Genomic DNA, 12,914 nt, shown 5'->3' on the forward strand with positions numbered 1-12,914 from the left:
GTCTGCCTGGCACCTTGACCATGGCGTTGCTGTTCCTGCACCGTGCCATGTGGCTGCTGGCCCTGCTCGCCTTGGACACCAGCTTCGGGGCAGCGGCCCAATACGTCCAGAACTTTGTCCCACTGCGCATAAGAGATCCGACGACAACACATACTACGATGGCTACCAGTAGTGAGTCCGGGTTCTCCCCGTCGACAAAGGGGGGGGGCCAGATGCGGTGCTGACCAGCAACCCAATGCAGCCGACCGGTGGAGGACAGCCAGACGCCCTATCGGCCCGTCATTGACACTCAGAAGGAGAGAATCACGCTCTACTACAACTGCCACTACATGACCAACATCTGCCAGAACGTCAACAACTTCATGGCCACGGCGCGGGGGCAGGCCCTGCATCCCGGAACGACGATCGAGCCGGGCACGTACACGTACGACTTTGACAGCGCCGACGTGCCGTCGGGGGATGCCAAGTCGCGCAAGTTCTACCGCCGCGAGGCGTCGTGCCCGAACGGGTGGAAGAACTCGTACGCCTGCCCCGAGGCCGGCCAGCAGACGCTGTGGCGGCACGACGGGCCGTGGTGGACGACGGCGCTGGAGCCGGGCACCAACGAGAACATGGTCATGCACGAGCGCAACGCGCAGAACCAGATCACGCGCTACTCGCAGATGCGCTACTCGTGCGATGAGTTCCCGCCGGCCACGTGAGTCGAGGGCGGCAACGGCTGGAACGGCAACTCGCCGGCCAACACCTTTTGCGCCGGCCTCTCGTGCATCGATCCCAACTCCAACACCGGGGGCGTCCCCGTCAAGGCCGAGCAGAAATGGCAGGGCCTGTCGCACGGGGAGGTGCGCCGGGAGCTGCTGGGCCTCATCTCGCGCCGCAACGCCGAGTTCCCGTGGCACAACCCGACCCAGCCGCAGCAAAACGTGGCCTTTTTCGGCTTTGCCGCCTTCAACATCGGCCCGACGGGCTCGGCGGCCACCATCTTCACGTGGGATGACGACCTAGGTGTCGATAGGGATTTCAACGAAGTGCCCCAGGCCAAGAGGGAGGAAGCACTAGCCAACAACCCGGACGAACCGGCACGCACGCCCCGGTTGCGGCCCGGACGCAGCACGCTCACCCCGGAGCAGAAGTACCAGCGCATGATGGCTAGCAACGCCCGCCGCATCGACATCCCCGCGCACGTAAATGAGTCCGTGGTGGCTGAGCCGGACCTGCTGGGCGGGCTGGGGGCATCAGGATGCGGGCTGCCGGGTTTTCCGCCGACCTCAGCAGCCGCGTGACGGCGCCGCACTCTGACTCTGCCAGAGCCAAAACTTCCAAGCTCGTTTCCAAACGCCAAGTCACGTCTAACTCCACGGATGGCAAGCCGCTGCTGAAGACTGCGTCCGCGGCCGACCTCGCCAAGGCCCGGAGCATCGTTGCCGATGCCATCGCTGCCTCGGCCGAGCGCAACAAGGCGCGGCTGGCCAATCCGGCGCGCAACCAGTACCGTCTCAAGCCCGGCACCGTAATCGGCGGCGCTCCGGCGGTGCCCAACAGCAACAACAACAAGCGAGGAGATGACGACGCGGCACCTCCTCCGCTCCTCGAAATCACAGACGAGATCGCCTGGGCCGCGGCCCTCGTGGCCGAGACTGAGGCCGTGGCACCACCCGAGTGGGTGAACCCGGGAGCCACCCATCCTGTTCCGTCCAACTCGAGCTCGAGCGGCGTCAAGCGCCGGGCCCCTGTCCGAGGCACGTACTGGATGGAGACCATCGCGCGCAGAGGCACCGTCCCCTGGGGCAACCACCCGACGTACAAGGTCTTCCGCAACGTGCTCGATTACGGCGCTACCGGAAAAGGCGTGACCGACGACGCGGCCGCCATCAAAAAGGCCATGAATGACGGCCGGCGGTGCGGCGAGAAGTGCAACGGGTCCACGACGAAGAACGCCATTGTGTACTTCCCCCCTGGCACCTATTTCGTCTCGAGCACCATCCCCCTACCTTTTGGCACGCAGGTGATCGGCGACGTTCTGAATCGGCCCGTGATTATTGCTTCGTCGTCTTTTGTTAGTCTGGGCGTGCTGTCCGCGGACGAGTACACCGGCGGCGGGGTCGGACTTGACGGAGGCGACCAGCAGTGGTACATCAACACGGCCAACTTTTACCGCCAAATCCGCAATGTGATCATTGATGTGCGCAACGCCCCGGCCGGCGAGACCACGGCGTGCTTGCACTACCAAGTTGCGCAGGCGACGAGCCTGCAGAACGTGGAGCTGCGCGCCGGGCCGGACTCCAAGGGCATGTACGCCGAGAACGGCAGCGGCGGTCAGATCTCAGACGTGGTTTTCAGCGGCGGCGACGTCGGGCTCTACGGCGGTGCCCAGCAGTTTACAGCGCAACGCCTGCGTTTCGACGGCTGCGACACGGCCGTCTATGTGTTCTGGGATTGGGGCTTGGTGTGGAAGTCCGACACGGTGGCCAACGTGAAGGTCGGCTTCCGCTTCGTGGCCAAGGACCCGTCCGGCTCCGTCGGCTCGGCGTCCATCTTGGATTCTTCCTTCACCAATGTCGGCACCGCCGTCCTCATGTCCGCCCCCTCGGCTGCCGTAGGCTCGCGCACCACGGGCCTGGTGCTCGAGAACGTGGCCCTCTCGGCCGTGCCGGTCGTCGTGGCCGACAGCAGCGGCAAGACGCACCTTTCGGGGGCCAGCCAGTCGCTCATCGACCAGTGGGTGCTAGGCCCCGTGTACGCCGGCTCGGCCAGCGCACGCTCTTTCTCGACCGGCGGCAAGGTGGGGCGGTATCGCCGGGAGAGCGGGCTCGTCGACTCGTCGGGCAACTACTTTGAGCGCCCCAAGCTGCAGTACGAAGAGCGCCCCGTGGGCGACTTTGTCCACAGCAAGGACTTTGGCGCGGTGTGCGACGGGGTGAAGGACGACACCGCTGCGGTTCAAAACGCGCTCTACTCCAGCCAGGGCAAGATCCTCTTTGTGGACGCCGGCTCGTACATCCTGACCGACACCGTGGTCGTGCCGCCTGGCGCCAAGATCGTCGGCGAAACCGGGTCACAGTTCGTGGCCTTCGGACCCGCCTTCTCCGACGCGAACAATCCGAAGGTCATGGTGCGTGTGGGCGCGACCCCGGGCCAGGTGGGCAACGTGGAGATGCAGGATCTGTTCTTTACGACGAAAGGGCCGACGGCTGGTGCTGTTCTTCTCGAGTGGAATATGGCCGCCGATGCTAAGGGCTCAGCTGCCCTTTGGGACTGCCACGTCCGGATTGGCGGTGCTACCGGCACCGCTCTGACGCCGGCCGAGTGTCCGGCCCTGACCTCGGGCATTGCGCCGGGCTGCAACGCCGGCAGCCTGATGCTGCATCTCAAGCCGGGCGCGTCGGGCTATTTCGAGAACATGTGGCTGTGGGTGGCCGACCACATGATTGACGATCCGGATCTTGTGGACGCCAACAACACCATGGTGCAGAACTCAGTCTATGTGGCCCGTGGCTTCTTGATCGAGAGCACCGCGCCCGTCTGACTGTATGCCACGGCGTCGGAGCACGCTGTCTACTACCAGTACAACTTCCACAACGCCTCCAACATCTTCACCACCATGATCCAGACCGAGTCGCCCTACTACCAGCCCACCCCGCCGCCTCCCGCTCCGTCCGCCAGCGCTGTGGGCAAGTTCCCAGGCGATTCCAGCTACAACTGTGGCTCTGGCAATAACAACGAGTTCACCGGCTGCGACGAGTCCTGGGGCGTGATCATGCGCGGCTGCCAGGACGTCCTCATCACAAGCGCCGGCCTCTACTCGTGGTTTTCGACCTACACCCAGGACTGCATCGACGGGCAGGCATGCTAGAAGGCCATGGTGCTGCTGTAAGGCAACCACGCCAGCGTGCGGATCCAGAACCTCGTCACTATCGGCACCAAATACATGGCCGTCATGGAGGGTCAGGGCATCCTGGCCAAGGACAACCTCAACGTGGATGCGCACCCCTTTTGGTCCCAAATCTCGGTCCTGGACGTTGCCAGCGACGGCGCTCAGTTCAACGACATCATCTGGGTCCATCCGGACATCTGGAACATGGACGAACCCGAGTTCTCGTGCGTGCCGCCCTGCAAGGTCAAGCTGCCCCCTACACGGGAGCCACCTCGGTCGTCAATTTCCCGCTCATGACGGTCAGCAAGGACGCCTGGACGAGCACCATCACGGTGCCGCCCATGACGCTGTCCAAGCTGGGCTTCGAGATCATGACGCTGGCCTAAGGTGGTGCTGCCGGCGGCGGGGGCCTGAAGCGTCGCACCGCCTTCGGCACCGTCTGGCCCGTCCCCTCCACGACCAGCAACTGGCCGGTCGTCGTGTATACTGGTCCGGACGGCAAGTACTCGACGGCCAGCCCGACGGGGCCCTTCCCGACGCCCCCGCCATCCATCGGACCCGGCGCGGCGCCCCCGCAAAAGGGCGCCTGGTCGGCCAAGGCGCTGGTGGCGCGCGCCGCGGCCAACGACCCTAACGCCGAGATCGAGGAGAAGGCCAAGGAGTGGCTGTGCCGGCAGGCCGCCCAGAACCCCAGCTACTGGGACCTCGACATCGTGACGGACTGCCCGGGGTACGGCGGCCCAGGCCTCGGCCAGGTGCCCATCGGCGACGGCTTCGGCTGGGGCTGGGACGTGCCGCAGATCACGGGCAACGGCACCTTCTAGGGCGAGCTGGTGCTGTACGAGCGTCCGGAGACGTCCACCACGACAAGCGCGGTACCCACGACGCCGACGCTGCAGCGCGCCGACCCAAACACGAACAAGATCCACTGCTTCAACAGCGGGCAGAAGATGAGCAACATCCGGCTGCAGAACGGGCGCAGGTCCGCGTGCGACAAGATCGCGTACCGCAACGGGATCCAGCGCCGAAAGCGCGACGGCGGCGAGCTGGTGGGGCCCTTCCTGGACCAGGACACCGAGCCGTTCAGCGGGAACGAGGAAATCCACTGGATGTTTGAGGTCAAGGAGGGGTGCACGTGGACTTACAACTTTGACGAGTGTCTGCGGTACCTCAAAACACCCGTCGACAGCTGCAACTGCGGCGGCGAGGACGGCAAGCAGGGCGGCTACGGCGGGAACAACTGTCTGAGGTGGATATTTGACCCGAATAGAACGTGGTAACGGTGGGGAGTCTCGACGGATTCAATCCTGTCTGTTCCAGATTTCGTATGGCATGGGCCTTCGATTTGTTTGTGCATCGCAAGGATACGCATCTAGAAATCTATTCTCTATGTAGATAGAACATGCAAAATCTAAGACCAGGAAAGCCTGCCCGCGCCTAATTAGTCCTTCCACTGCGCCTTGAAGCTCGCATCGCCAAACGGCCACCCGCCCAGCTGAATGTTCAGCTGGGTCGTCGACTGCAGCTCCTCTCTGCGGGCCTTGAGCTCCTCCACATCCCAGTTGGCCCACAGGAACTTGCCCTTCAGGAAACGACTCTCTGGACTCGCGAGCCAAAGGTTGAAACTTGCGGGCAGGGACACTAATGAGATTCAAAGTCAGCCTGGTTGCCTATGAATATGATGATCGACCACAGCCACTCACCATGATCTTCATGCCCAATAGCCTTGACACCGCCCACCTCCCTATTCATATCCGTGTCCACAACGCCCGGCTGGATATGGAAGACGCTCAACTCCGGCTTCGCCGCGGCGACGGAGTCCCAGAGGCGCACGCAAGCCATCTTGGCGGTGCTGTAGGCCGCGAAGCCGGCGCCGAAGCTCAGATGTGCGGCCGACGACGAGATGTTAACGGCCACGGCGTTGGGGACGGCGTGGCGCAGGAAGGCCTGCGCGACATACAGCGCGCCGCGGAGGTTCTGGTCGACCGTGTCGAGCAACCGGTCCGGGTCGACGACGTCGATCGGGTCAACAGGCCCCGTGACGGCCGCGCCGCTGACCACGACGTCGAGCTTGGCGCCGTCGGGGAGGAAGCCGGCGAAGGCGGCGTCGACTTGGGTTTTCTTGGTCACGTCGGTCGGGGCGACGAAGATGTCGACGCCGGGGACCTCGTGCTGGATGGCGGCCTTGGTCTCGAGGAGCGGCTTCTCCCGGCGGCCGAGCAGGGCGATGCGCGACGCGCCGGCGAGCGCGAAGTAGCGGGCTGTCTCGGCGCCGATGCCGGTGCCGCCGCCGGTGATCAGGACTGTCTTGCCCTTGGCGGACAGCTCAGGGCGCGTGGGAGAGAGCGAATCGTAGGTGGTGTTGTGATATGTCTTGGTTGGGGAGGGGAAAGGAGCAGCCATGGTGACGAAGAGTTTTGAGGGTCGGAGCTGCGTAAAGATTGAGACGGGATTGAGTTATAAGAGATGACTTTGGATCTTTGTCAGGAGTCTAGAGTGGTTTGATTTGATATGCGATGGACAGCCAGAGTGTCATGGTTCGAAGAGTCGACGAGCAGTCTTATAGCAGCCCGAAGGCCTAACTATACGGAGCGGTACATCTTGTGGGGCCATGGTTTCCGTCTTGCATTTGAACTTGTTTGCAATGCGAACATGCGGCCGTCGAGTTCGAGTTTGTCAGACGGCGATGCGATGGTAGCGTGGGCGATTCAAAGTGTTCCGACTACAATTTGTTCCCAATACAATTTGTTCCGACTACAATTTGTTCCGCCCGAGACAGATATGGCACCTTACCTGTTCCGGACTTCTGACGTCGCAGGTCATTAGTAATTGGGGTGCGCTTCCGGAGTCGAGTAACAGTCAACCTTAACCCTTGTCCGCATGGCGTTCCCAGCTTCGCCAGCTTCGGACCTTCTTTGGCCAACTTTCGAACCGGAACTTGTGTTTACAGGATGCGCTGAAACATTCCCTCAAACCTCAAACTGGGCTTGCCAAGGATCACGACCTTCCATTCGGTTCTCCCACACGCCCTCAGTGAGCGAGAGCGCGCCACTCAGCCATCTGCTCAAGGGCACGCATAGCACAGTTTGAGCATATTACACACTGAACCGAATGTCACAAGTTCATCAGCCCTCGTCACACCGATCTGGAATGGCAGACCCGGTCCTACGGTGTGGGCGATGCAACAAGCCCTTCGACAAGCGTGAGTTCAAGTTGCTCCGCCCCGTCACTCCTCAGCCCCAGGCTACAATGGCTTTCGGTTAACCTTGCCATTTATCGTTAATCAGAGGCCTCGCTCAAGAGGCATGGCTATTACTGTCGGTCTCGGAAGGCCGACACCCCCACCCGCCGTTGGTCCTGTGCGGCTTGCGCCAGACGCAAAGCCCGTTGCGACAGCAAGAGACCCTCGTGCTCCGGGTGCGTTGCCAGGTCGATTGAATGTCACTATCCGGCTACCGCGCCTCGCAGCGCGGGAGGCAGAGCTTCGGGGGATCAATTGACCCTAGATACACCTCGGCAACAGCAAGACACCGCGTCTTCGTTCGTCTCGGATACTTCGAGCATCCCGTTTGAAGAGACCGTCGCTTCAGCGAATTTCGGAGAAATTTATTTCGGCTGGGATAATGCCGTGATTGACCAGGCCGACTTCTTCAACCCGCCCCTCCCGAACGTCGGTAGCGACTCGCTCTCCTCAGCCTTCGCGTTCACCCAGGCCAGTGACTCGATGGCGCCCTTCCTGGCCTCCCTGGCTCCTCCTCTGCTTCAGGCGTCGACGTCTTCCACGGATAACACGTTGCAACTCCTCCATCAAACTATGCCCGTCTCCTCCGCTCTGCCCTTAACAAGGCAGCCGTCGCGCGTCCTCGGGCCCACGCTCGTCCAGCGAGTGCGGCATGAAACCGGGATGCAGAAGACCGCCGGCTTCATCCTCCACACGCTCCGGTCCTTCCCGGTGATGATGCTGCGCCACACCACCCTGCCACCCTTCATTCACCCGCGCCTGCTGTTCTCTCCAATCGCCGACAACGACGACGACCTGGAGCCGCTGCACAACTGCATCAGTCTCATGCATATGCTCAACAGCCGAGTTGCGGGGAGTCGGAAGCTGTTCTGGAGGAACGTGCGCATGGAGTGCGAGAGATTCTGCGCTGAGGTATGAGACCCATGTCGCAGGTCTTTAGTGCCCTGAATTCGGGCGCTGAGTGCACATTGGCTCGGAGCTAACACGCGTCTTTACTATAGAACTCCACGTGGAACAGATGGAAGTGGCTTGCTGCTCTCCAGGCGCTCTGCGTCTACCTCATCCTCAGGCTTGACGAGGGCCAGACTGAGCACAATAACTTTGACTATCTCATGGTCGCTGCCGTCGCTGTAAGCTCGGCCCCTCGTTTGCGTCTGTCCATGACAGGGGCGTCACTAATGGCAACCCGTAGGCAATCTCCTCCCATCTCAACACCCCAGAGATGACACCAAGCAGCAATGGACGAGAGCTTACCTGGAAAGACTGGATCTTTGAGGAATCCAGGCGCAGGTTTGACATTTCCTCCCGCCGCACTAATTAGCTGGTTCATGCGCAATGCTGACTTAGACTCACCCACCCAGACTGTGCGTGATCTACCAGATCCTCAACCTGCTCGTCTTCTTCGAGCCGGCCAACATGTGCTCCCTGCACGAGTCGCAGCTGCTGCTGGCGCCGCTGCCGGCCAAGAGGCCGCTCTGGGAAGCCGCCGACGAGGCCAGCTGGCGGGCAGAGAGCGAGAAGGACGCCGAGGCTCAAGTCGACTTTGGACTGGCGACCAGCGGCGAGCTCGTCAAGCTGCAGAACGGCCTGCTCGTCGACTGCCACGCCCCGATGGAGGTGGCCCGCCCCGGTGACGCAGGCGGGTCGTCGGCTTGGAGCGCCGCCCGGTGGGATGAGTGGTCTGCGGGTATGGATGGGTTTGGCGGGCTGGTTATGCTTGCTGCTTCGATGCTTGGATAGCCTCAGGTGCTTCACAGTGGAGGAACACCAGGCTTGTCAGTTTGGAAATGGAACCATACTAGTTTCAAAGCACTGTGGCACCGTAACTGTCGTCCACCGATCTGTGAGTGTTCCGTGATCAACCCTCATTGCCACCAATGATTGACCCTTCCACTGACTACTTAAATAATACCTTACACAAACCCGAATCGTACTGCACAACCTCAGATCGACTATTGTCAAGCCCACACATGCCCCTGCACAAACCCCCGCTGTCTGTCATACAGCTTCACATCCTGCTGCATGCCCAGGCTGTCCTCGGACCCGGACAAGGTGCCGTTGTACTGCTGGATGGTGGTGGGCAGGCGGATATCCGACACGTGATCGTGACCGTACTCGGACTTGGCCACGGAGGCCGCGCCGCCGTCGTTCCAGCGCTTGTTGTCGAACTCGTACACGGCCTGAGGCTGCTTGACGTCCGAAAGTTCATCGCCGCTCATGCCCGGATGATGGTGATGATGATAATGATGTTGATGGTGATGAGGATGAAGCTTTCCCGGGCGAGGACCTCCCCGGCCTGACGACGGGGGCGGAGGAGGAGGAAGAGGAGCCGCTCTTGATCTTGCTCTTGCTCTTGCTCCGGGCGGTGGTGGTGACCCACGTGGACCACAGCTTGAGGCGCGCGCCCAGCGGCCGCAGCAGCGGCGCGAGGCTGGGTATGCACGCGCAGATGATGGCCACGTCGAGCTCGAGGCCGCCCCAGATGACCATGTCGGGCAGGTTGCGGGTGGCGTTGGCGTCGTGCGTGAAGCGGTAGAGCGCGGCGATGCGCATCACGCTGGTGATGAGGACGCTGGAGGCGGGCAGGCTGTTAGCTACCTGCCTATCGCGGGGAAAGGGTTGTGGAGGGGGCCCGGGAAGGGTAGCCGTTCAATGGTGAGATGGGTATGGGTAGAGTACTCACAAGACGCCGAGCGAAAGCATGGCGGTGGTCATCGCCTTCTTCGCGCGGGAGAGCTGCAGCGGCAGCACCCAGCGGAGGGGCAGTACGATGGCGTAGATGTCGAGCAGGGTGGTGAGGACGCCGGCGGTGACGAATACGGCCCACTGGTCGATGCAGTGGCCGCCCTCGAGCCGGCCGCCCCAGCCGGTCCAGAAGTTGGAGACGGGGGTGCACTGGAAGATGATGCAGAAGGTGAAGGTGACGCTGAGGACCACGTTGAGCACCAGGCCGAGCATGATGTGCGGCCGCGCCTCAGGAACATGCAGATGGAGACGCGGACCAGAGTTCGCAATACGGCGTAGAAGAGGAGGGCCGACCAGAAAAGCTGAGACACGGCGCCGGGTTAGCATTGGTGTGTCTACGCGGAGGAAAAGGCCGAATACTATACGACACGTTACCTTGAAGATGGGCACCAGGTTCTCCTCCGGCACCGCCCACAGATCAAGCCCAACCCCAAAGCGGTCGACTAAATCACGGTCAGCAAACCTTTCGACTTACTGACCCTGGAGCATAGAGAGGAAAGTTCACATACACGCGCCGCACACCGCCGTGAAAGCACCGGCGATAAAAAACGCACCCAGCGCGAAATAGTCGTCCCACCACAGCGGGTTGCGGGTTCTCAGCCTGGCGGCGAAGCGCAGGATAACCAGGAGGGCGGTGATGACGATGAAGACGTAGACAATGATGGTGTGGGACCGCTGCTGCTCCGAAGTGACACCGCACAGCGAGTTGGTCAGCTTCAGGGTCCTGAGCGCCTCCGGGATGGTGCATGCATCATGGACGCAGGCGCTCGCGCGAGCCTGGACGGGCTGGCTGGCGCAGGCACAGGCAGGGTCGGCGCTGGAGCAGTTGGACTGGGTCGTGACGGCTTCGACGAGGCATTTCAGCTGCGAGGCAGGGCATGGTCAGCACAACGGGCGCGATGTCGAGTCGCCGCCGGGCGTAGGCGAGGAAGGACGGGACTTACTCCGCACGCCGGGAAGGCCTTGAGGAGCGCGGCCAGCTCGGCCGGGGACTGCTGCGGAGCTGACATGGCACAAGGCCAGGATGTTGTCCCGGAGTCAGTGCTTCAGCGGTTTGGCGACGGTTACATGTACATGTACGAGTCGAAGTTGAAAGAAGTGCGGATAGCGCAGCGCAACTCAGTGATTAGCTCTACTTTTAGCTGGGCGAACATGGCTGGGAAGTGACATGACTGTCTTATGTGAGGCGAGGTAAGAACATGACACACCACATAAGGTAGTCGACCCCTCAAACAGGGAGAGCCATCAATACTCATCTAGGACGGCGACCGGAACGGATGAGCCCGCCAGGTCGAGGAGCGCAGTCTGGAGCCGTCCCGGCACCACCAACCTACATGCCCGGTGCGGCACAGGGAGAGGGAGAGAGACATGAGTGACTTGTGAGGACATTGCTTCGATGCGACTAAAGGCACGGTTACATCCATGAATCTGAACTCACCAACCCCTTCCCTTCCCCCTCAACTGGCAACGAAGTGTGTTCTTGGAGGCGACTCCACGTAATACCCACGTATCTTCAATTTGAACATGATTAACGTACTTGCATAACGAGTGGCGCAGCATAACGAGTGGCGCACTTTCTTCCTCCAACAACCACCTAACTTCATCACGAAATTTCTTCCACAACACAACATGGAATCTCTTCCAAAAGAAAGTCGTATGATCCTTGCGCTCGAAGCTCTTTAAAAAGACCCTAATCTTTCCGTACGAAAAGCTGCTACAATCTACGAGATCCCCGAAACCTCGCTCCGTCACCGACGCGCCGGAAAGCAACCACGACGCGAATTACCTGCCAACCTTCGGAAATTGACCGACTTGGAAGAAAAAGTCTTCTTGAGAGGGTACTCGACCTTGATGCGCGAGGATTCCAGCCCCGGCTCTCCGACATTCGAGAAATGGCTAATCGCCTTCGTACGGATCGCGACGCGTCAGAGGTTGGAATTCGATGGGCGAACGGGTTTGTTAAACGACATCCCGAGCTTACGACGCGTTTCCGACGCCGAGTCGATTACCAGAGGGCCCAATGCAAAGACACTGACGTGGTGAAGGCGTGGTTTCGGGTCGTACGGAACATGATGGACAAATACGGGATCCAAGAGGAGGACATCTACAACTTCGACGAGACTGGGTCTCTGATGGGCATACTCTCGAGCGCAAAGGTCGTGACAAGCTCCGAACGCCGTGGCCGGCCTCGTACGAAGCAGCCTGGCAATCGGGAATGGGTTACTGTGATCCAGGCTGTGTGTGCGGATGGCTGGATCGTGCCGCCGTACTTCGTAGTCAAGGGAAAAAACCACCTTCTCCCCTGGTACCAGAACAGCCGATTCCAGCCCGAATGGAGAGTCCATACAAGCGAAAATGGCTGGACAACAAATGAGATTGGTCTTGATTGGTTAAAACATTTCGACCAATCTACCAAACATCGTACGAAGGGAGTCTATCGACTGCTCATCCTCGACGGTCACGAAAGCCACCACTCGATCGACTTCGAAGATTACTGCAAGGCCAACAACATTGTTCCGCTCTGCCTGCCTTCCCATTCATCTCACTTCCTCCAACCTCTCGATGTTGGGTGTTTCAGCCCACTCAAGCGTTCGTACGGCAAGCAAATCGAGCAGATGATGCGAATGCAAATCACCCACATCACCAAGGAGGACTTCTTCGACGCGTTTGTAGAGGCATTCCACGCGTCTATCACAGCGAGCAACGTACGAGCAGGCTTTAGAGCAACTGGCCTTGTCCCTTTCGACCCCGAATCGGTGATCTCTCGCCTCGACCCTAAGCCAATCACCCCGTCTCCTCCGAGCTCGCGTCCTGGAACAGCCTCGTCTTGGGTCCCAAAGACCCCGTCCACTGCGTACGATGCGACCCGGAGCTCCAGCACTCTCAAACGGAAGATCGAAAACCATCAAGGCAGCTCTCCCACCCACATTTTCGACATTATCGACTTGCAGGCAAAGAGCATCTCGAAACTGGCGCATGAGATGGTGTTGCTCCGAGCAGAGAACAAGGAGCTTCGTGCGGCAAATGAGCGGCAAAGCAAGCGACGCAGGACCA

General features: G+C 60.8%; 4 protein-coding genes across 4 annotated transcripts; 2 read left to right on the plus strand and 2 right to left on the minus strand.

Annotated features, from left to right (window-relative positions):
- Positions 1-20: 20 nt before the first annotated feature.
- Positions 21-5,625, plus strand: N657DRAFT_669918 (glycoside hydrolase family 55 protein; the record flags this gene model as incomplete). Its single annotated transcript, XM_062795509.1, has 8 exons — positions 21-171; positions 229-614; positions 708-1,192; positions 1,240-3,520; positions 3,566-3,807; positions 3,889-4,098; positions 4,338-4,665; positions 4,699-5,625. 8 exons carry the CDS (start codon positions 21-23, stop codon positions 5,152-5,154), a joined length of 4,539 nt encoding a protein of 1,512 aa, XP_062649454.1. The 3' UTR covers positions 5,155-5,625.
- On the minus strand, positions 5,278-6,597 carry N657DRAFT_642425 (NAD(P)-binding protein). The gene is made up of 2 exons (XM_062792345.1): positions 5,578-6,597; positions 5,278-5,515 (listed from the first exon to the last, which is right to left on the minus strand). Exons 1-2 carry the CDS (start codon positions 6,275-6,277, stop codon positions 5,316-5,318), a joined length of 900 nt encoding a protein of 299 aa, XP_062649455.1. The 5' UTR covers positions 6,278-6,597; the 3' UTR covers positions 5,278-5,315.
- A 1,232-nt stretch (positions 6,598-7,829) lies between these two features.
- On the plus strand, positions 7,830-8,855 carry N657DRAFT_568401 (uncharacterized protein; the record flags this gene model as incomplete). The annotated part of the gene is made up of 4 exons (XM_062788586.1): positions 7,830-8,027; positions 8,117-8,245; positions 8,308-8,405; positions 8,477-8,855. The coding sequence occupies 4 exons, from the start codon at positions 7,830-7,832 to the stop codon at positions 8,853-8,855; spliced, it is 804 nt and encodes a 267-aa protein (XP_062649456.1).
- Positions 8,856-9,530: 675 nt separating this feature from the next.
- Positions 9,531-10,736, minus strand: N657DRAFT_538076 (uncharacterized protein; the record flags this gene model as incomplete). The annotated part of the gene is made up of 3 exons (XM_062787795.1): positions 9,531-9,687; positions 9,799-10,303; positions 10,370-10,736. Coding segments are annotated over 3 exons (1,029 nt in total), but the record flags the coding sequence as incomplete, so codon positions are not given.
- Positions 10,737-12,914: the final 2,178 nt, after the last annotated feature.

Source organism: Parathielavia appendiculata (genome assembly GCF_033297405.1).
Source record: "Parathielavia appendiculata strain CBS 731.68 unplaced genomic scaffold N657scaffold_3, whole genome shotgun sequence".
Lineage (NCBI taxonomy): Eukaryota > Fungi > Ascomycota > Sordariomycetes > Sordariales > Chaetomiaceae > Parathielavia > Parathielavia appendiculata.